This window comes from Ceratotherium simum, chromosome 32 (genome assembly GCF_057802395.1).
Source record: "Ceratotherium simum simum isolate JZ-2026a chromosome 32, ASM5780239v1, whole genome shotgun sequence".
Taxonomy (NCBI): domain Eukaryota; kingdom Metazoa; phylum Chordata; class Mammalia; order Perissodactyla; family Rhinocerotidae; genus Ceratotherium; species Ceratotherium simum.
The window spans coordinates 8,765,018-8,789,761 of NC_141931.1; the positions used below are offsets into that span (position 1 = coordinate 8,765,018).

Here is a 24,744-nt window from a genome sequence, read left to right on the forward strand (position 1 = left end):
AATGTAATGCACGAACCTTGACTTGATGCTCTTCCAGAAAAAATCTTAAAAAAAAATTCTAGGGACATTTGGTGAAAAATTTAAAAAAGACTGTAGAGTACATGATATTAAGGAAATAGTGTTTAATTTTATTTGGTAAGATAAATTATTGTGTTTATTTAGGACAATGTCCTTATTCTTAAGTGATGCACAACAAAGTATTTAGATGCAATGTAGTTAAAATCTACAGCTTTCTTTCCAGCTTTTCCATATGTTTGAAAAATGTCAAAATAACAGTAAGTTTTTCATAATACCCTTAAGACTCTCCTAGTATTGCCACATTACTGTGATTCCTAACTGCTTTAAATCATTATTTATCAATTTCTGTAGATTTTATCTTGGTATCTGAGGTTTTTTCCAAAAATTTATAAAATATTCCTTGTGGTCAGAAAGAAAGAAGGTCACTTTTTTTTTTTTGTGAGGAAGATCGGCCCTGAGCTACCATCTGCCAATCCTCCCTTTTTGCTGAGGAAGACTTGCCCTGGGCTAACATCCATGCCCATCCTCCTCCACTTTATATAGGATGCCGCCATAGCATGGCTTGCCAAGCGGTGTGTCGGTGCGCGCCCGGGATCCAAACCAGCAAACCCCGGGCCGCCGCAGCGGAGCACATGCACTTAACCGCTTGCGCCACCAGGCCGGCCCCAAGAATGTTAACTATTTTTATGGTTTTAAACATGCTCTCAATGATGTTATAGTATTGATTTAATAAATGAACCCTAAATTAGCAAAGGTTCAGGCAAACACGTTTATATACTGCTAAACATTCTCAGTAGAGATACTCAGAGGTATAAAAACAAGACTTAAATAGGAGTGCCCCCTTTAACTCACCAATTCCATTTCTACAATTAGAATCTAGAATAATCTATGAATAATACATTAATAAATCTAAAATTTATTCTAAGGAAATAATTAAGCATGTAGGCAAAGCTTTGAGAAATTAAGATTATCATCACAGTACTAATTTTAATAGCAAAACACTGAAAACAATTTAAAAGTTCAATATAAATGGTTAAATACAGTAAAACCATATAGCAGCAGGACATCATAATATCATTACAATTCTGTACCCAATTTCAACAGATGCCACGCCCCCCCCAGCAAGCAATTCGCCGACACCAGCTAGGTTTCCTACAAATCAACTTAATTCTGACACTACCTGCCTGGAGATAGCATCAGATCCCACAGATTAAGGGCTGGGTCCCACAAGACTGCCCCCTCCCCTCAACCTCAGCCACCAGTTGCAAGTCCAGGTTGTTCCCTGTGCTTCCGACCAACAAGCTATAGATTGGAGGTTCCAACAACCTCCTTCTTGGGTTCAATTAATTTGCTAGAGCAGCTCAGAGAACTCAGAGAAACATTCTACTTACTAGATTACCAGTTTATTATAAAAGGATATAACTCAGGAACAGCCAGATGGAAGAGATATATAGAGAAAGTGAAGGGAAAGGGGGCGTGGAGTTTCTATGTCCTCTCCAGGCACACTCCATCTATATCTCCATATGTTCACCAAGCCCGAAGCTCTCCGAACCCAATCCTTCTGGGGTTTAATGGAGGCTTCATTATTTAGGCATGATTGATTAAATCATTGGCCATTTGGCGATTAAGCTCAATCTTCAGTCCCTCTCCCCTGGGTGGGACTGAAAGTTCCAACCCTCTAATCACATGGCTGGCTCTCCTGGTAAACAGTTCTCATCTTTAGGTGTGTTCCCAAAGTCACCTCGTTAACACAACAAAAGACACTTTTTATCACTCTCATCTTATGAAATTCCAAGAGTTTTAGGAGTTCTGTGCCAGAAAAGGGGACAAAGACCAAATATGTATTTCTTATTATAAATCACAGTATCACAGTAATTAAAAATCATATTGAGTAATTATGAGAAAGTTTTTTTATCTAAGCCAAACTGAGGAACAGTCTACAAATAGTGTATACTCTACACGACTGTTAAGATCATAAAAGATCCACCCCCTAAAAAAAGGCTGAGGAAATTTTTTCAGATTAAAGAAAAAATTAAATATTATGTGTGAACCTAGATTGGGTCCCGAACCTGGGGTGGATGTGGGAGACGGGGGGACCTCGCTACAAAGGATATTATTGGGACAACTGCTGATACAGTAATCCCCGCTTATTCAAGGGGGAAATGTTCCAAGACCCCCAGCGGATGCCTGAAACCACCGATAGTACCAAACCCTATATATACTATGCTTCTCCTATACTAAGCACTTGTCATGTACTATGGCCATAGCTTTTGTAGTTTGAGGTACAACAGCAAAAGTAGCATAAATTTCTTTTTCCTTCTTCACAATTTCACAGATAGAATATTCATTCTTACGATAGATCTTAGCAACCTCAGCATACAAATTTTCTTTCCTTAAGTCAATAACTTGAACCATTTCACTTTAAAGGAAGCACTTTATGTCTTCTCTTTGGCATATGTCAATTGCCAGCATCACTTGCACTTTGGGGCCATTATTGAGTAAAATAAGGGTGACTTGAACATAAGCACTGTGATATTGACAGTTGATCTGAGATGGCTATTAAGTGACTAACTGGCAGGTAGCACATACAGCGTGGGTATGCTAGACAAAGAGATGATTAACATCCCAGGTGGGATGGAACAAGATGGCGCAAGATTTCATCATGCTACTCAGAACATCATTCAATTTAAAACTTATGAACTGTTTATTTCTGAAATTTTCCATTTAATGTTTTCAGACTGTGGTTGACCATGGGTAACAGAAACCATGGATAAGGGGGAACTAGTGTATTTGAATATGACTGAATTTGATAACAGTTTTGGATTCATGTTAAATTTACTGATTTTAATAACTGTACTGGAGTTATTTAAAAAGAATATTATTATTCTTAGGAAATACACAATGAGGTATTTAGGGGTGAAGGAGCAAAATGTCTACAACTTATTCTCAAATAGTTAAAAAATTACATGTATGTAAAGAAAGTGAATAAATAAATGGGACAAAATGTTAAAAAACTGTTGAGTCTGGGTTAAGAGTATAGAGAGACTTCACTGTACTATTCTTGCAACTTAAAGTTTGAAATTATAGCAAAGTTTTAAACTACCAAAAAAAAAAGTTATAGAATGGTATGTTCGGAATGAGAACTTATTTGTAAAATAGCAATTAAGAACTAAATTTTAATCATTAAATCTGATAAAAATTAAATTATTAATATAGTATTTTCTGATGTCAAGTCATGGTAAAGGGAAGATATCTTACCTTTTGGAAGTTTACCTCCAAGCACAGTAAATTTTTGTGGGTTTTTCAAGAATTCAACAACTTCCTGTAATTCTTGTTTAGCTTCCTCCACCTAAAGTGACACAATTTACAAAATAATTTAATGCACACACAAAGGCTTTTCTCCTAACCCTTATTTTCAATTATGAAAAATCGTCTTACATATCACAACAAAAACCATTTTTAACTTCTTATATTTTCAAGAAATAGTGCTTCCTCCAGTTAACAAGGACTGTTACATTCAAAATTCTAGTTAAATGTGTCAGTGGCACTTGATACAAACAGTCACCTACCAAGTTTCAAATCCACAACTTTTTGGACCTGGTTATAAGTTTCAAGGGCAAATTATGTGGACTTACTATGTATTAATGATAAGGGAGTCTGTGTTTAAGTTATAACATTAATTTGTGATTAATTATAAGGTTGTTTTCATTATAAGGAATTACTTGTAGATTATAAATGATTCAGTTCCTAACAAAAGCCAAAAGATAAAAACTAAAATTAAGCTATAGTGTACTGATATTGTTTTGTAAATGGCTGTGGTAAAAAAATGTTTAGAAGATTTAATTCCCAAAATATAAAATTTTGCAGACCTGCGATCCTTAGCAAGAATAAAGCCCAATCAGGCCAACAAAGATGGCAAGTAGAACATTAGCTAAACTTTAAAAACTCTGATATAAGAATAAGAAAGCTACCTGTCAGAAATGGTGAGCAATTTTCCTAGTTTGCATACAACTAGAAGTCACAAATGCAAATACCTAGGGCCAGAATGAAACCAAAAATTGACTGCAGAAGGCCAGGTATAAAACAACAGTGGTGGCAATAAGCTGAACTGAAAAGCCATAGTCCCTTCAAGAGGACAACAGCCACAACTTGGCTCTACCAAGGAACAGACACCTAGTGCTCCAGACTTTTAATTTTCTAAGGAAAAAACCAGAAATTTTTATGTGGGTGAAATCTTCCAATTTAAAAATGTTGGCTACCAATTGAAATTAAAAATGTGTTTGCGTGTGTACTTATTTATATTCATTTATCTTAAATTACTCTGGCCAACTAATACATTTGTTAATCCAATTCAGCTCAGTGGCAGTCAGTTTGCAACCTCACATCAGACAACTTTAAATAGCTCTCAGTGACAAAAAAGAACTGAAGTACACTGGGCAGGGTTAAAAAAACTACCTGGGAAGGAGTGTAGTAAAACATGAAACAAATCTCTGGGCCAAAGGGCATTCTGGAAATCTAAAATTAAACTTATGACTATCTTAGACTTGTAGAAAATTTCCCAAGACTATTTCCAGGAAATATACAATTGTTAAAGAATAAGCAGGTTTTTTCTTAGGCTTGAAATGGTCTTTAAAGTTATTCTGATTAAATTATTAAAATTACTAAAATGTTTATAAAGTTAATGGTTAAAAGCAAAGCTTTGTCCACTCCTAGGCCCAGGAGAAATGTAAACATATGCTCACCAAAAGACCTGTACAAGAACGTTCACAGCAGGACTATTTGAGCTCAAACTAGACAGAACCCAAATGTCCACCTAATGTAGAATAAATATACAGTATTGGGGTATTCATAGAATACTACGCAGTGAGGATGAATGAACTACCACTCCATATAACACGGATGGATCTCACAAACATCATGTTGGGTGAAAGAAGCCATACATACTAGGTGTGTTACATTTATACAAAAATCAAAAACAGGCCAAACTAATATATAGTAGTAGACAAGACAATGATTACTCATGGGATAGGAAAAGATAGTAACTAGAAAGAGGCACTAGGCAGGTTCTGGTGTTCTGTTTCCTGAGCTGGGTGCTGATAACACAGACATGTTCAAAGCTATGTGTGAAAATTGATTGAGGTATACATTTACGATTTGTGCATTTCTGTGTGAATGTTAAGCTTCAATAAAATTTATGTTTAAAAAAAAATTTGGCTGGGCTATCAAAAGAATTTTTTTAAATATTCAAAGAAATCCGTATACTAAAAGAAGACCAAAATACATTTGGTCAAGGTAAGAATAACTTTAAATTGGAGGCAAAAAGGAAAAGAGTAAACGTCATCTATTCAGAATACATTTTCTCTCCCAACCTCTGTGGCAAGAGAATTCCCAGTTGAGGAACATAAAATCTATGGAGGAAAACAGGGTTAAGGGGATCAATGCAGTGAATGAAGTTATCAAAGCCCTCATGACTATTTTCACGGTGGCTATATACAAAAGTATCCCTATATGTTCAGGAGTTCTGGGCAAAGAAATGACATTCCTCTACAACCTCTTTAAGGCTTGGTAAAATTGATCACAGGTGCACCTTAGTGGCATAGCTATTATGGTAAATGCTACTGAATTACTTTGCTCTATATAAATTTAGATTTTATCGCAAGATAACATTTATTCACGTTAGCATGGAAACCTTTGTGAGGATCTACCTTGTGATGTCCCCCTTCTCTAATGTTTGTTATCAGCATATCTTCCTTAGTTTTGTACTCCAAATGGCCTCATCCAAAAAAGAAGTGTGGTATATTGAGTAATGAAGTATACACACAGCGGGGAGAAAGTACGAATGCCTCGCTGACCACGGCCTTAGCGCAAGTTCAGTGTAAGCAGGCTCTCTGACTGCAGACCTCAAACAGAATCAGCAGGGCCCTCCGCACTGATGCGTCTAGTTTTCAAATAGTCACTGCGCCAGCCTCTTCCTCCACTGTTCCCCTTTCACAGTTCCACCAGGGTTCACAGCTATTTAAACTGCAAAGGAATGAAAAGGACCGCTTGGTGTGGAACCACCATAACGACTCCCAATGCCTTGTTCCCCAACAGTCAAGGCTGAAAGCAAACGTGTACTTATCAACAGAAAACAGAGTGTGCAAAGAGGACGAGCAGAAACAGTAACATAACCAGCCTCTTCAGAGTTGGATGAGTCCTTAGAAGTCAGGGCTTTCGAGTCCCTCCTGCAGGAAGATTTTCTTCCAAACATTCCTCAAAGACAACAACCCAGCCTCTACTTGAACACATTCCTTAGTGACAGGTCTTTAAATTACAAGACAGTCTGTTCGAGTAATAAAACACTATTATTATGCTTTCCCTCCTGCTTGTCAATCAGTAGAAGAAGAAAACACTCACGCTGACTGATCTCAATATAAACTCACGGTCCCAAACCTCAAGCAGGCCCAGCAGTCATACTTTATTTCCCTAATCCATTCATTCTCTCCTTTCTACACAATTCCACATCTCCTCCATAAATCACTCATCCCTCTTCTTCTTTGCATACATTCTCTCCGCTCATGACCTTGATTCTGACTTCACTGTCAGTGAACTTCCACACCCCCCCCCACCATATATACCCCACCTACCAGTTTACCAGTATGTCTACTTTATTTCCTGTTCTAACAGATGAATTGTCTGTGATAGCCTTCTAACAAAATGCAAGAACTGTCTGTAATCACCTATTCCATTTCATCTCCTTCCATCTCTGGTAAACCCATTGCAATCAGGATTTAAACCCCTGCTACTCCAATGAAACTGCTCTTTCTCAAGCACACCAGTGACCTCCCCATTGCTAAACTGAACAATCAATTCTCACCAGGTCATCAATACCATTCCCCATAGCTGACCACTCTCTCATCATGGACACGTTTTCTTCCAGAACACCACCCTCACCTACCTCACTGGTAGCTCCTTCTCAGTTCTCCTTTTCTGATTCCTCTTCTCTGTCCTCTGCTCCTGAGGGCTCTACAGCTCAGTACTTACACCTCTTCTCTTTTCTACTTACACTCACCTGCTGGTGATCTCATGCAAAAACATGGACTTAACATATCTAAACATAATCTCTATTACAATTTCCATCTCTACCTCAGACCTCTCCCGGGAACTCCAACATGGTGCATCCACGTGCTTACTCAACACCTCCATTTGGACATCTCTCACTTAACATGCCCCAAACTGAATTCCTGGAATTTGTCCCCAAATCTGCTCTACCCGCAGCTCTTCTCTTCTCAGTATATGACAGCTCCATCCTCCCAACTGTTCAAACTAAAACTCTTGTGGTCATTCTTGCCACCTCTTTCTCTTATAGCCTATATTCTAATCCCTCAGGAAACCCTGTTGGTTCTACCTTCAACATATATTAAAAATCTAACCACTTCTCACCAACTCCTCTACCAAGTTGGTCTAGGCCCCCATCATCTCTTGCCTGGACTATCGTAGTAGACTGTTTTCTACTTTTGTCCCCTCAAGATTATTATCAACACAGCAGCCAGTGTTCCCAATAAATTTTATGTCAAACCATATCATTCCTCTCCTCAAAATCCTTCAGTGACTCCCACTTTCTCAGAGTAAAAGCCAAAGTCTTTACTATGGCTTGCAAGACACTATGCAATCCGATCCTGTGAACCTCCCTGATCTCATCTCCTGCTGTTTTTGCTCACTCACCTTGCTCACTCCATTCCACATAAAAGTGACCTTTTCATTGCTCAACAAACAAACCAGGCACATTAATGCTTCAGGGCCTTTGCTCTCTCACTTCCTCTGGCCAGAAATGCTCTTTGCTCAGATACATGTATGCTCTCCTCCATGTTCTTCAAATCTTCACTCAAATGTCTCCTTCTCAGTCAATCACACCCTGAATGCCCCATTGAAAAATTGTGACCTTCCTCCCAGAACTCCCAAACCTCATTTCCACGCTCTATTTTCCACCACAACATTTTATCACTTTTTGACATCTCTATTATTTCCTTATATACCATATCATTGTCCAATTCCTGTTAGAATTAAAACTACATGAGGGCAGAGATTTGTTTCATTTGTTCTTAGTACCTAAAACAGGACCTGGAACTTAGTAGACATTATTGATTCATTTCTTAAATAAATAATTTCATTAACTGGCTATACATTAGCATTCATCCATTCTGTTCATTCAAGAAATACAGATGTTTTACTCTCAATAAAATGGGTATAGAAGGAAAGCACCTCAACATAATAAACGCCATATATGACAAACCTACAGCCAACATCATACTCAACAGTGAAAAACTGAAAGCTATCCCTCTGAGAATAGGAACAAGACAAGGGTATCCACTCTCACCACTCTCATCCAACACAGTACTGGAGGTTTTGGCCAGAGCGATTAGGCAAGAAAAAGAAATAAAAGGTATCCAAAATGGTAAGGAAGAAGGGAAACTCTCATTGTTGGCAGACACCATGATTCTAATATATAGAAGACCCTAGAGAATCCATCAGAAAACCATTAGAAATAATCAACAACTACAGCAAAGTTGCAGGGTACAAAATCAACTTACAAAAATCAGTTGCATTTCTATACACTACTAACGAATTAGCAGAAAGCAAACTCAAGAATACAATCCCATTTACAATCGCAACAAAAAGAAGAAAATATCTAGGAATAGAAGGTGAAAGACCTATACATTGAAAACCATAAGACACTTTTGAAATAAATCGATGATGACATAAATTGGAAAGACATCCCACGCACATGGATTGGAAGAATAAACATAGTTAAAATGTCCATATTACCTAAAGCAATCTGCAGATTCAATGCAATCCCAATCAGAATCCCAATGACATTCTTCACAGAAATAAAACAAAGAATCCTAAAATTCATATGGAACAACAAAAGACCCCAAACAGCTAAAGCAATCCTGAGAAAAAAGAACAAAGCTCGAGGCATCACAATCCCTGACTTCAAATTATACAACAAAGCTATAGTAATCAAAACAGCATGGTACTGGTACAGAAACAGACATAGAGATCAATGGAACAGAATTGAAACCTCAGAAATAAAACCACACATCTACCGATAGCTAATCTTCAACAAAGGAGCCAAGAACATACAATGGAGAAAGGAAAGGCTCTTCGATAAATGGTATTGGGAAAACTGGACAGCCACATGCAAAAGAATGAAAGTAGACCATTATCTTATGCTACACACAAAAATTAACTCAAAATGGATTAAAGACTTGAAGGCAAGATGTGAAACCATAAAACTCCTAGAAGAAAATATAGGTAGTACGCTCTTTGACATCGGTCTTAGCAGCATCTTTTCATACACCATGTCTACTCAGGCTTGGGAAAGAAAAGAAAAAAATAAACAAATGGGGCTACATCAGACTAAAGAGAACAAAATGAAAGGCAAAGGAAACCAGAACAAAACAAAAAGACAACCCACCAACTGGGTTGGTGAAAATATTTGCAAATCACATATCCGACAAGGGGTTAACCTCCAAAATAAACAACCCGATTAAAAAATGGGCAGAGGATATGAACAGACATTTTTCAAAAGAAGATACACAGATGGCCAAGAGACACATGAAAACATGTTCAACACCCCTAATTATTAGAGAAATGCAAATCAAAACTCCAATGAGATATCACCTCACACTTGTCAGAATGGCTGTAATTACCAAGACAAAAAATAACAAATGTTGGAGAGGATGTGGAGAAAAGGGAACCCTCATACACTGCAGGTGAGAATGCAAACTGGTGCAGCCACTATGGAAAACACTATGCAGATTTCTTAAAAAATTAAAAACAGAGAGGGGCCGGCCCAGTGGCATAGTGGTTAAGGTCATACGCTCCATTTCGGCGGCCTGGGGTTTGCAGGTTCAGATCCTGGGCACAGACCTACACACCGCTTATCAAGCCATGCTGTGGCAGGCGTCCCACCTATAAAGTAGAAGAAGACGGGCCCAGATGTTAACCCACGGCCAATCTTCCTCAGCAAAAGAAGGAGGATTGGCAACAGATGTTAACTCAGGGCTAATCTTCCTCTCCAAAAAAGAAAACAAAACAAAAAGTTAAAAATAGAAATACCATACGACCCAGCTATCCCACTACTGGGTATTTATCCAAAGAACTTGAAATCAACAATTTAAGACTTATGCACCCCTACGTTCATTGCTGCATTCTTCACAATAGCCAAGACGTGGAAGCAGCTCAAGTGCCCATCAACTGATGAATGGATAAAGAAGATGTGGTGCATATATATGTATAATGGAATACTATGCAGCCATAAAAAGACAAAATCGTCCCATTTGCAACAACATGGATGGACCGTGAGGGTATTATATGAAGGCAAATAAGCCAGAAAGAAAAAGACAAACACTGCATGATTTTACTCATATGTGGAAGAAAAAGACACGGACAAAGAGAACAGATTAGTGGTTACCAGAGGGGAAGGGGGTTGGGGAGTGGGCAAAAGGGGTAAAGGGGCACATATACATAAACAATAACGTACACCTGAAATCTCATAATGTTATAAACTATTATGACCTCAATAAAATAAAAAGAAAAAAAGAAATACAGATGTTTTAGATACAAAGATCAATAAGAGGAATAAGTAAAGGTAAGTACCATTTGTCAAGCATCAATTATATGCCAAGCACACACTTTATCTGTGAGAATCTAAAGTAACTTGCTTCAAATTATGGTCACAGCCAGTTAAGTGTCAAAAATGAATTTGAAACCTTAGTGTTTGACTCTTAAGTCCACATTCATTCCACTACACCTTGCTGCTTCCACAAGTTAATACTAAGCCCTGGAATGAAACATGATTTGATATTCTGCCACTGTCATTTACCCAAAACATTAACGTCTCTAATATGTTTGGTTGCAATTTTACCTATTTCAGAATAATCTTTAATGGAAAGGAAATACACACACGTTTTCCTTTACTCACTCTCAACTACTCCACTTCAACTCTGACACTTCTGGTCACCAATGTATCGTAGTTTTTCCCCACACCAAGCACTCTGAACACCAGTCGAGTGTCCTGCAATTCGATTTAGTTCCATACTATCTACCTTGAGATGGCATTAGACCCCACAGGCTAAGAGCTCAGTCCCACGAGACTGCCCCCACACACAAACACTTCAGATGCCAATCCCAAGTCCAGATTGTCACCTGTGCTTCTCATTAACTGGTTATAAATTGGAGCTTCCCATGACCCCTCCTTGTGTTCGATTAATTTGCTAGAGTGGCTCAACGAACTCAGGAAAACACTTCAGTTACTAGATTATTAGTTTATTACACAAGGACATAACTCGGGAACAGCCAGATGGAAGAGATGCACAGGGTAAGGTATATGGGAAGGGATGCAGAGCTTCCATGCCCTCTCTGGGTGCGCCACTCTCCCAGCACCTCCACACGTTCACCAATTCGGAAGGATCCCTGAACCCCATACTGGGATTTTTATGGAGGCTTCCTCATGTAGTCATGACCAATTATTAACTCCATTTCCAGCCCCTCTCCCCTCTCTGGAGAATTGGCAGTGGAGCTGAAAGTGTCAAGCTTTTAACCATGCCTTGGTCTTTCTGGTGACACACCCCATCCTGAAGCTATCCAGGAGCCCACCCAGAATCACCTCATTAGAACTAAAGACACTCCTAGCCCCCAGAAAATTCCAACGGACTTAGAAGCTCTGTGTCAGGAATCAGAGACCAATATATCTATTATCTATCTATTATTTCACACCTTTACAATCAAATACCGATCTTATACAATTAGATAATGTTTGAAGTGGGCAAGGTAAACTTTTTAACTTACTCCTTTAACATGTTCAAAGGTGACATTTTTCATCTGGACAGGATCTACTGCAGAATCAAGCCCTGTTGTTGTCCGGAAGCGGACTAACAGGAAGAAAAGAAATGTTTATGTATTTGATAGAATCATAAAATTCTAACCACCTATTTTTCAGACACAAGAAAGGAAAACCCAGAAAAATTAAATACCTAAGTTCACATACATTCAATCAGGGTAAAGAGTAGAAACTAGGTCTTCTAGATTTCTAGATAATGTTCAAGGAATAAATGATTCACATCAGAACAACATCTTTGGGCCGGCCCCATGGCTTAGCGGTTAAGTGATTGCGATCCGCTACTGGCGGCCCGGGTTCGGATCCCAGGCACGCACCAACACACCGCTTCTCCGGCCATGCTGAGGCCGTGTCCCACATACATCAACTAGAAGGATGTGCAGCTATGACATACAACTATCTACCGGGGCTTTGGGGGAAAAAATAAATAAATAAATAAAATTAAAAAAAAAAAAAGAACAACATCTTTGTACTTTGCAATTAAAACTAAGAATTATTTTCCTCTGCTCCATATAATACCTAACAACAGAAATCCTAATCCAAAAGTTTTCAAACTCCAGTACACAGAAAAATCTCCTGAAAAATATATCAATGCAGGTTTTCAAACCACATGGCCCAGACTTTCTGGTTTGTAGATTTAGGAAAAGGGCCCAAGGGAGTTTGCATTTTTAATAATCATCCTTCATTATTCTGATTCAACTGGTCATGGATCTACACTTTGAAATACATTCTCTTTTTACCTACCATAAAAAACTGGCACTGGCATTAAGAAAAAACAAAGAGTGAAGCTTAACATACTATTTCACTTTTCATGTAGCTTTCTTCCTTTGACAATTGTTATTATTTGCCCTCCAACCATATAGCAGTAATGGCATCATTAAGTATAAGAAAGACAGTAAAACTTTGGAAGGATGATAAAAGATTTGAGATCAACTATGGGGAACTATTACAAAGCTTTCTTAAACCTCTCCCCCTTGGGTAAATTTCCACAGCAGACAGATATGAATGAGTAAACTGAGCAACATCTAACTTCCTCAGAAGAAACCAAAAATATTGTCTTTAAGATACCCTGAAATTTAGAAGCAAAAAATGAGTAGACAAAAATATAGGGTAAACAAGAAATGCTTAAAATATCAAGAACATAAATGTCAGGACAGCAAATTTAAACCAGTAATTCCATTTTTTTTATATATATATTTATTTTTCCCCCAAAGCCCCAGTAGATAGTTGTATGTCATAGTTGTACATCCTTCTAGTTGCTGTATGTGGGACACGGCCTCAGCATGGCCGGAGAAGCGGTGCATCGGTGCACGCCCGGGATCCGAACCCAGGCCGCCAGCAGCAGAGCACATGCACTCAACCACTAAGCCATGGGGCCGGCCCAAAACCAGTAATTCTAGAATGGACACTAATAGTTACGGCCTACTAAATTATTTAAGTATCTATATAGTTGTTGGACTTAACACATAATGTGAATAAATTTGCAGCAGAACCAGTTGGACCTAATAAAAAATTAGAGTAATTACCCACAGGCAATGCATTTCATACTTTAATATGTATTTTGCTTTAACATATCAATTAAGAAACATAAAAGAATAATCAGAGCTCATCTCACCCCACTGCCACCCACCAATATCACCCTTGCGTCCTGATACTGGTTCTTTTTTGAAAAAAAAAGGAGACAAGAAAAGGTGAATCGAGATATAAAAAGGCTATTCCTGGGGGGCCGGACCCATGGCCTAGTGGTTAAGTTCAGCGCGCTCCACTTTTGGCGGCATGGGTTCAAGGGTTCAGTTCCTGGGCACACCCCTACACCACTCTTCAGCCACACCGTGGCAGCGACCTATATACAAAGTAGAGGAAGATTGGCACAGATCTTAGCTCAGGGCGAATCTTCCTCAAGCGAAAAAAAAAAACCAGGGGAGGAGATTGGCAACAGATGTTAGCTCATGGCAAATCTTCCTCAGCAAAAAATAAATAAATAAATTTAAAAAATAAAAATAAAAAGGCTACTCCTGGATATTAAAATCTTATCTCAGGTTTGAAGCCACAAAAACCTTTAAAAATATCTGGGGCTACACACAAGTTCTGGGATGAAGTCCCGATCCAGGTCAACCGATGTTCTTAACTTTACATCGGTTTTTTCCTCAAGGTAATCAATCATAAAGAGTAGAAACTGGGGACTGGCCCCGTGGCTTAGCAGTTAAGTGTGCGCGCTCCGCTGCTGGTGGCCCGGGTTCGGATCCCGGGCGCGCACTGACACACCACTTCTCCGGCCATGCTGAGGCCGTGTCCCACATGCAGCAACTAGAAGGATGTGCAGCTATGACATATAACTATCTACTGGGGCTTTGGGAGAAAAAAATAAAAAAATTAAAATAAAAAAAAAAAGAGTAGAAACTAAATAGTAGTTGAAAAAGCAAGTGGAACCACTTAAACCTGATGTTAGTACTTCATTTTAAACTGGCAAACTGAAAAAATATGGGACACATTTAAAGTCACTTTTTTAACATAAAGTATTTTTAAAATAAATTCAATTTATTAATTTGTCTTTGAAATAGATGACTGTTTCACTTTGTATTGCTACTATAAAATTCTTCCACATTTTAAAAAATTTTATAATTGGACAGGTATCATTTTCTAAAAATCTAGGAAACTAACCACTACTAGTAACTGAAATAACATTTTCACTCTAACATAATCCTTGGAACTTTAACAAAATATTAATTATCTATCTCAAAAACCTGAATTTGTACATTGTCTGAAGGAATTTTTCTTGTAATCCACAAAGCAATGTGAATAAGCCCTCAAACAATGCAGATGGTATACAATCATAACAGATTAAAACTTTTCTACTTCCATGCAAAAAACAACCTCAAAGTGACCCAATCTGAGAAATTCTGACTTAGGAATTGAAGGCCTAGACCCTAGAATTATAAACATTGAAGTTTTCTTTCTCTAAGTCTTAGCTAGACTAACTATAAAAAAGAAATGAGTACTTAAAGGATTAAAAAAATAAGTCAGATACATCAAAAGAGACTTTACCAGATAAAAATGGATTTTTTAAGAGTCCATAAATGCCGAATAGCAGCAGAACAAAGAGAATCAGACGAGTTCGTCTTAGAGAATCTGGAGAAGAAAGAAAAAGCCTTGAATCAAATGACACCAACGAGAAATGACAGCTCAATGAAATGCAAACATTAGGTTAAACTGATAATAATCACATTTCATCACACGCAATCTTGGAACCTGGTATTCTTTTGTCTAATTGCCATGATTTCTTTTCAGCACCCTGTTACCAAAAACTTCATGAAGCCATTCATGCTTCTGTCCTTGACTTTGGTTTCTCACCTGATAAAGTTCAAGTGCCAGCAGATATTTCCATTTCCACCCAGCTTAAGTTAGAAATATAGTAGAATGTAACCAACAGAAAGTTGGATAATTGTTAGAAAAGTTATTTATCATCACTTGACGGTAGAACTACAACTTCCTTTCAAATACTCTTATCAAACATGGACAGTGTCAAATCAACGTACCATTGGTTTTTTGTGTTAGTGCTTGAGCTTTCAGAAAACCCTCTGCAAAACCAGTCTTAAATGCATCTTGGTGAGCTTCAGGTATGTTTTTGGTTTTCATGAGTTTGTCCAAACTCTCAACATCTGTTCCTCTGTCCCGCAAAAGAAATCCCTAAATACACAAATGACACATCAGTTTTGGCTGACTACATAGATAATAACACTCTCCACAAATATTGTGACCACTCACAAAAAAATTCACTACAATTCCAGAATTTTCTATTTTTATTGTCAATGTAAAGCATCAGATTAAAACTCAGCAATAAATCCCTTAAGCAATGGCTAGGAAACTAACCCTGGACCCTATACCTGCCTCAATCATTTAATATAAAGAAACTCTCTGAAAGAACACTATACTGAAAACAATTAATAAGTCACATATTGACCTAGGGTTCTAATGGCTTGATGTCACACTCCTTTATCTCTGCTAGAGGAAAACTTCATTAATATATTAAATGTTTACTGAGCACATTTCATATATTTGGCCCTGTGTAAGTTCTGAAGACATAGATAAATAACCATGAGCTGAATATTTTCAGTCTAGACAGGAGAGATACACAAATAACTAAGTTTTAAAAATCATTTTGATATTCTGTTAGAAGTACCTGGTATGGCGGTAAAATAAATGCTACCTAAGGAAGTCAGCAAAGGCCTTAAAGAGAATGAAATACCTAAACCACAGGGAACAAACAGCATGAACAATTTGACAGAGGCATGAAAACAGCAGCCTTTAGAGCTCAAGAACTGCAAGCAGTCTTGTGTGACAGGACTTTAAAATGCCAAGAGGAGGAGGGTAGGGGTAGAGAGAGAGTGGCACACGGAAATACGAGAACAGAAAAAATGGTACGCAGGGGTCAAATGATGAAATGGCCTGTGTACCACAGCAGGAGTCTGAGAGTAAAGCAGAAGAATATAATTATTACATTAATACATTTTAGACAGACTGGTGGGTGGCAGTCTGGAGGCTAGACTGAAGGTAGCAAAACTAAAGGCAAGGAGACTAAAGAAGTGTTTATTAGAGTAATCCAGGCAAGAAGTGGTTATAGTCTGTCTATGCCGTGGAACTAGGGGGGATGAGAGAGAGACTTAAGAAATATTTAAGAGGCTGGATCAACAGGACTTTAGCAATTAATGGATGTGGGAGGTGTGAGAAGATAGACAAATCAAGGTGGATCACCCGATTTCTAGCTTAGATGGATGCTACTTGTTAACACAGAGAACACATATGCAGGTGCAGGTTGGTAGGGAAAAAAATCAGAGGGGATGTCTAATAGGCAAGTGGAGAGAAAAGCTTGGCACCCAGAAGAGTTGTAGGTATAATGATCGCACAGGTTATTCATCCTTTTTCATAAGTGGAAAGATGGGAGAAAACCAATCGGCCAACAAAAGAAATCCGATATTGAAGGTTCTCATTTTAATAACTTGAAAATTATTACTTTTTCAAACAAAAAAGGTCTAATTACCTTCACAAATGATGGTGCTATATGCTGTGTTTCTGCTAATCTTTCAGAGGTAGACTGCAGACGTCGTGTCCTTGATTTCAAAGTTTTAAAACCCCGAGACTGTATGAAAACTGAATAAAACAGTATCACATTTACTTTTCATTGCAAATTTTTATAAGAAAAGAAAATTGCCTAAGATTCAAAACTCTCCCAGCATACTTGTACATCCTAGTTTATCATCTTATTTTTTTAACAGTTCTTTGCCTGACACTTCAACACGCTTATCACTGAAGTCATTAAAACGGACTCAATCTATACAAATAACTTTACTTTTTCTTGGTAATTTTAAAATATTAAAAACAAAACAAAACAGGGCCAGCCCCATGGCTTAGCGGTTAAGTGCATGCGCTGCGCTGTTGGCGGCCCGGGTTCGGATCCCGGGCGCGCACCGACACACCGCTTGTCCGGCCATGCTGAGGCCGCGTCCCACATAGAGCAAATAGAAGGATGTGCAGCTATGACATACAACTATCTACTGGGGCTTTGGGGGAAAAAAAAATAAAATAAAAATTAATAAAAATATATATATGTGTGTGTGCATAAGCATTTTAAAAACAAAACAAAACAAAACAAAAATCTATCGATGAGCATCAAATAAAAGTCAATGTCTCCTAATTCCTCAAACCCCAATCCCACTTCCCAGAAGTAACCACTGTTAATAACTCCATGACCCTACTTCTATGTATTTAAACACATGCTCTTTCTATAAACATAGTGTGTAACTTTTTGCAGTCATCTTCTTTCACTTAACAGTATATCATGGACATTTTCCAGAACAGGTCAGATAGTGCATTCAGTTTAATGGTTGTTCATAGTCTTTCAATTTATCAGAGTATAGCAGTTCATTCAACCACTTCTCTACAATGGACATTAGTTGTTTCTTGGTTTTTATTACTAAAAATAATACCACAGTAAACATTCTTGTACATATTCTCTCTCAGCACATGTAAACTAAATTCCTAAAAGTGAAACTGTGAGGTTTAAATTATTTAACACCAAGAAATTGCTCTCTAGGGTGCCACACTGGTGGTGTAGTGGTTAAGTTCACACACTCTGCTTCTGCCACCTGGGGTCTGTGGGTTCAGATCCCAGGCACGGACCTACACACCACTCATCAAGCCATGCTGTGGCAGTGTCCTATATACAAAATAGAGAAAGACTGGCACGGATGTTAGCTCAGGGACTATCTTTCTCAAGCAAAAAGAGGAAGATTGGCAACAGATGTTAGTTCAGGGCTAGTCTTCCTCATCAAAAAAAAAAGGGGGGGGGCGGTGCCAGCCTGGTGGGGCAAGCAGTTAAGTGCACGCGTTCTGCTGTGGCAGCCTTCGATCCCGGGCGCGCACCGACGCACCGCTTGGCAAGCCATGCTGTGGCAGCGTCCCATATAAAGTAGAGGAAGATGGCATGGATGTTAGCCCAGGGCCAGTCTTCCTCAGCAAAAAAAGAGGAGGATTAGCAGATGGTAGCTCAGGGCAGATCTTCTCACAAAAAAAAAGAAAGAAAGAAAGAAACTGCCCTCTAAAATTCTGTTATCAATTTTTACACACACCAATAAATATGAATGTCCTTTTCTCCATACCCTCACCAACAATGGATAACAAATATAAATCTTTTCAATTTGTACAAATCTGATGGGCAAAACTGGGACCTTGTTTTAACATGCATTTCCGATTAGAAGGAAAATTTTTGAGAAAATTTTTTATTTTTACTGACTACTTTATTCTTTAGTGAATTGACTACTCATGACCCTTGCCCCTTTTTCCGTTCTCATTTGTAGAAGAATATGGATGTTGTGCACACTGACCTTTAATTATGTATATTTCAAACAATTATTTTAATATGTCTGTGTGCTTTTTAATTACGTTAAACAGTAATTTATAAGGTTAATGTAGCGCTACCTTTTAATCTTTAGTGTTTTCTGCATTGTGTTTTGATTACAGAGTCCCATCTCCAAGCTAAGATTTTAAAGATATTCTACTTACTCCATCTAATACTTTTAACTCTTTTGTTTTCAGATCTTTACCTATTTGGACTTTTTTTTAAGATGTAAGAAAAGAATCTGAGTCCCTCTTTTTATGCCCAAGTTTAAAATCAACTTCTTGATTTTCATAACAAGTCTTTAGAGTTTTGATTGGAGTTGCATTGAATTAATAAATTTGGGTATAAATTGACACTGTTATAATACTGAGTCCTTTTAAAAAGCATTATGGTATTCCCTCATTTTATTGTACTCAGGTCTTCTTTTATTTCCTTCAGTAAAGTTTCACACACATATATATACGTGTATACGCGTATATATCATGTTACAGATTTCTTATGAAGACAAAAGATTTAATGAATTTTGAAGAAACTGTAAATAAAACCTATTGTTATAAGAAAACTATTGATTCTTATGCATTTATCCTATATGGTACCAATGTAATGAATCCTTACTACTTGAACAGCCTTTCAGTTGACTTTCTTGAATTTTCTGTAAATAATCATATCCCCTGCTAATTATAATTTTGCCCCTTCCATTAATTTATATATAATTTTTAAAAATTTTATATTAATTTCTATATAAATTTTTTTAAAGAATGAGAAAAATATGGATAAAACAGACATTAAATGAATATAAGAACAAGAAACAATTTTACTTAATTAAACCAAGACTAAGTTTAACTTGAAAAAAACCAATAAAATAGAACGACTTACTTTAGAAAATTCTTTTTCTTTTTAATCACATTGTTCAGAATCCCCAAATTACCACGGAACAAAAACAGGATACTAGACATCTTATTTCTCATATTAATGAGATCATAATAGATATTCCTAAGAAATTAAAAGTTTCCTTCTATTCTAGCTTTCTAAGAGTTTTTAGGAAGCATAGCAATTAAAATATATCACACATCTTTTTACCATACGTTGCAACAATATTATTTTTCTTCTCTAATCAATTAACCTGATAAATTAATACACTTCCTAACATTAATTCACTCCTATAGTCCTTAATCATATTTTTTAGCACATTTCTACACTTACTTTCAGATTTTAATTTGGATTTCTGTATCTATATTATTATAAGAGAAATTGATGTATTGCATTCTCTTTTTGTGTTAATATTTTAGTATCAGTAATCTCATGAAAGCCTCTATCCTTTTCTTTATTAGAAAAGTTTTAAGTAACAGGAAACTTCTGATCTTGGAAAACAGAACACAGCCATAAAACCATCTGAGCCTAAGGCCTCTGGGGCAAAGAGATTACATTTGAAAAATATTATCTTGCAAATTTTATGACTATTGTCTTATCTCTTCTTGTGTCAATTTTGCTAATTTATAGCTTGGATAACTGTTTTCAATACATTTTTTTTCACAATATAAAATTATACACACCATCTTGTAATTTTAAAATCATCATCTGTGGCATTCTTACTTGTTTCCTTGTTTCTTACTCAGACTTGTTAGGTTGTTCTATTTCATAAGTTTTTTTCAAATTAAACTTATTCTTGGTTTAATTAAGTAAAACTGGTTCTTGCTTTTATATTCATTTAATGTCTGTTTTATCCATATTAATTTCTCCCATTCTTTGAAAAAAATTCTCAAAGTGAATATTTATTTCCCATCTTTCTTGTCTTCTAATAAATTATACAATGCCCTCAGCATCACTTTGTCTTCAACCCAAAGATTTTGATATGCAGATTTTCATTGTGGTTCACGACTAACTGTAATTTCAGTTTTGATCTCCCTTCAGCCACATGACACTTAGAAAAGATTCTCAAATTTCCATGTACTTAGGTGTTTTTTTTAAGCTATCCTTTCTGTTAATGTGATTTTGGTTTTATTGTGTGATCAGAAAACCTAACCTCTTAGTTATTACATTTTGAAAATTTATTAAGATCTTCTTTATACTTGAATACATGCTCAGTTTTTATAAGTCTTTCATGAATATTTAAAAATATATCATCCTTCTTGGGCCAGCCCTGGTGGCCTAGTGGTTGAGTTTGGCACCTTCTGCTTTGGCAGCCCAGGTTTGGTTCCTGGTTGTGGACCTACACCACTCATCTGTCAGTGGCCATGCTGTGGCAGCAGCTCACGCACAAAAAGAGGAAGATTGGCAACAGATGTTAGCTCAGGGCAAATCTTCCTCAGGAAAAAATATGTCACCCTTTTTTTTTTTTTTTTAATAATTTTATTTATTTATTTTTCCCCCAAAGCCCCAGTAGATAGTTGTATGTCACAGTTGCACATCCTTCTAGTTGCTGTATGTGGGACACGGCCTCAGCATGGCCGGAGAAGTGGTGTGTCGGTGCGCACCCAGGATCCGAACCTGGGCTGCCAGCAACGGAGCGCGTGCACTTAACCGCTAAGCCACGGGGCTGGCCCTATATCATCCTTCTTAAGTATTCTTCTGTCTTCTGCATTAACCATTTCTTCAGAGGATTACTGGTTTCTTGGCTCAACTTGGTCCTTCTCTTTCGTGCTACAAGTTTTCCTCAAATACGTGGATTCTTGCTAATCTATTTGTATTTGTAAAGAAGAATACAGTGATCAGTACTAACTGTAGATGGGTTTCCTCTAAACTACCAAGGTGGTAAATGTATTTAGACCACAAAACAGACTTACGGTGAATGAGCAGGATACCTTTAGTGCACGATTCAAGTCCAAAGTAAGCTGGGGTACTGTCTTGTTTCTCTTTGTCATCAGTGCTCAAACCAGGAGCCTTCAAAGACAGACCCCTCTCAACACACTCATGCACCTTATTACAAGGGTGTTTTTTTGCCAATTGTAGCCTAACAGTTACAAGCTATGACTGTTCCATAATTGGCCCACTTTCAGCCATCTTTCAACTGTTTACCACGTCAACCATCCCAGAGCCCAGGATTACCGACTTGGGACTTGGGGTTTTTCTGATGTTCTACCGGAAACAGCAGTACCCATCTCCTTCATGTCACTCTACTGTGACTCCCACCAAGGGAAGTGACATCTGTCTTTTTCATTTATAATATCACTGTCACCTGACACCTATCACTAGTGCCTGGTATTAAACAAATATGAATGAATGCATATTTGATTTTGCTATCAATTTGATGTCACCTACTTCATAACTTATAGACAGTCCTCAAATTTCTAGTCCACTGATGAAATCGCTCTGCTGTCCCTCTGACTTCTGTATCATTTTTATATTTTTTCTGTCACTGTAATCAGATTTTGAAATTGAGGGAAAGTAAACAAATGTGCTTAATTATTTCTAAGAAAGGTGTAGATAAGTTCGCTAGAGTTTGATTTACTGTGACACTTATTACTCACATTCAAAATCTAGCTCCTCTTTTACATTTTCCAGATTAAAAATTACAAACACACCCAAACTAATGGATTTCAAGTACTCTTTAAGTTCTACTATGAGCTACAAACTAATAAAATCTTTAATATCAGTAAGAAAGACCAATCAGAATATATTAAATAAATCTATTATTTTTTTCAAAATAACACAGTTTTTGCTTCTTACCTGGCCAGTACTGAAGATCTGAACAAATGCTTTTAAGAGTTCTTGAACGTTGTCTATACAAGCCAGAGGAACGTAAAGTACTAAACATATCTAAGTAACCTGGAGGGAAATTGAAAAAAGTAAATTTTCTAACAGCCAAACCAAAGAGGGGAAAAAAAAGTCACATGAACTATGACAATTTTACCAAATATTAAAAAAAAAGCAAAATATAAGTTTTGCCTTCTATTTGTCCATATACGACTCCGCTTTTATAAATATCTAAAAGCACTGCTAATCAAATTACAGTTCTTCATCACTTTACTGTTTATCACTTGTTCATTAGATTATCTCTTTTATCTGATATACAAATACAGCTGCCAAGGAAACCAAATTCAAATCAAGAAGTAAAAGATATATATGTTTAGCTAGTTACTTTTAGGTAAGAGCATAAAGAGATAAAAGAATTGCTATTTCCTACAGAAAATTTCAAAAACTCTAATGAAGATGTGATAAAACACTGCAAACCAGAGGTACTGTGATCTTTCTCAAAGTTTCCATAGTCGCTGGGCATGAAGAAAGTTCCTTCCACAGCTGTGAGCCATGAATACTTTGCTGATCCTTCCTAACTCCTACTCTTGACTAACGGGCCCCATCCTACGTTACATCCATGACCCCATGGAAAACGCAAGCAGCAACAAGAGAAACTGGTTCTCATCTATCCCTGTATCTCAGTTAGGATTCAGGGATTTTTCTAAGAACTTTTACAGTCAAGTCAAGAAACCCCTTCCTAACACCTCTGCCTCCCTAAGCCAAGAAATCAGCTGGCAGTAAGAGGAACAACCTTAAAAGGAAATGTAGTGGCCAGGGCAGTGGCCTAGTGGTTAATAGTGGTTAAATTCAGCGTGCTCTGCTTCGGCAGCCTGGGTGCAGACCTATGCCACTTGTCAGCCATGCTGTGGCAGTGACCCAACTATAAAATAGAGGAAGACTGGCCACAGATGTTAGCTCAGGGCGAATCTTTCTCAAGCAAAAAGAGGAAGATTGGGGCCGGCCCCGTGGCTTAGCGGTTAAGTGCATGCGCTCCGCTGCTGGCGGCCCGGGTTCGGATCCCGGGCGCGCACCACTTCTCCGGCTATGCTGGGGCCGCGTCCCACATACAGCAACTGGAAGGATGTGCAGCTATGACATACAACTATCTACTGGGGCTTTGGGGGGAAAAAATAAATAAATAAAATCTTTAAAAAAAAAAAAAAAAAGAGGAAGATTGGCAACAGATGTTAGCTCAGGGTGAATCTTCCTCAGCAAAAAAAAAAGGAAATGTACATGTGCAGACTAGAAGAGCAATAGTAATAATACTATAATAACAATGATAGTAACAAAAATTTTACTCTCCTAAATACTTACTATGGACCAAGTACTTAGATTATTTCATTTGATTCTCTAAAGTGAGATAAGGAGTTATTCCTCATGCATCATATGAGAAAGTGATTTAGAGAAATAAAGTAAATACCATAGTCACTCAGTGGCAGGACTGAGTTTGAGCCTAGTCTACTCTTAACCACTAAGCCTCAGGGCTCCTCTCAGGAAGGAGGTAGTATAGCATAAAAAATCATAAAACAGGAGTAGATTTTTAGTCCGAGCCCTCAAGCTCAAAAACTTTTTCATTTTTTTGCACTCTTGAATTCTTTATTTATCCTACAGCCCTTATATGAAATAAAGGCAGAAGAAAAATGAAGAATTAGTAAATAAACTAAGTTTATACAAAGTAAAGCTTCAAATCAAACCTCCGTCACAAAACTATTCAAACTTGCTCTCTTATTCCTGGGCTTTTATAGCTTACACTGATTTTAAAAATCTATTCTTCCATCAACATAAAACAAGTATTCTGATAATCCTCTAACATTCCTTGTTTAAGCATCATCCAAAAAGAAACTCATGAAGCTGACACCCCTTTCAAACAAATTGTCCCCTTATTATAATACCAGATCATTACAAGATTCAAATAAGAAAATATACAGACATTCTATAAAATAAGGGACCATGACTATTTCTTCGATGTATTCTCAGAGATTAGTATCTCACCTGGAATCCAATGTTTGTCACCTAAAATTAAGGGGAAAAAACCTACAACACTCCCTATTCTAAATGCTATGTAGTGTGCTGTATTAGATACTAGAACAGAAAATGAACCGTAGTGGAAACACTAGTGATTTGGGGAAATTAAATTTTATTTTGTAAAATCTAAACAAAGTCTATCGTTTAGTTAAAAGTATTGTCCCAATGTTAATTTCTTAGTTTTGACAAA

General features: G+C 37.3%; 1 protein-coding gene across 1 annotated transcript in view; it reads right to left on the minus strand.

Annotated features, from left to right (window-relative positions):
* The window catches only part of YME1L1 (YME1 like 1 ATPase), a 53,965-nt gene that overhangs the window by 13,887 nt on the left and 15,334 nt on the right, over window positions 1-24,744 (minus strand). Inside the window, exons 4-9 of the mRNA XM_004425268.3 lie at window positions 22,461-22,559; window positions 16,938-17,047; window positions 15,436-15,586; window positions 14,945-15,028; window positions 11,851-11,933; window positions 3,277-3,367 (exon numbers count right to left, since the gene is read on the minus strand). Of these exons, the coding sequence (XP_004425325.1) occupies window positions 3,277-3,367; window positions 11,851-11,933; window positions 14,945-15,028; window positions 15,436-15,586; window positions 16,938-17,047; window positions 22,461-22,559 (618 nt within the window). The remainder of the gene's footprint in view (window positions 1-3,276; window positions 3,368-11,850; window positions 11,934-14,944; window positions 15,029-15,435; window positions 15,587-16,937; window positions 17,048-22,460; window positions 22,560-24,744) is intronic.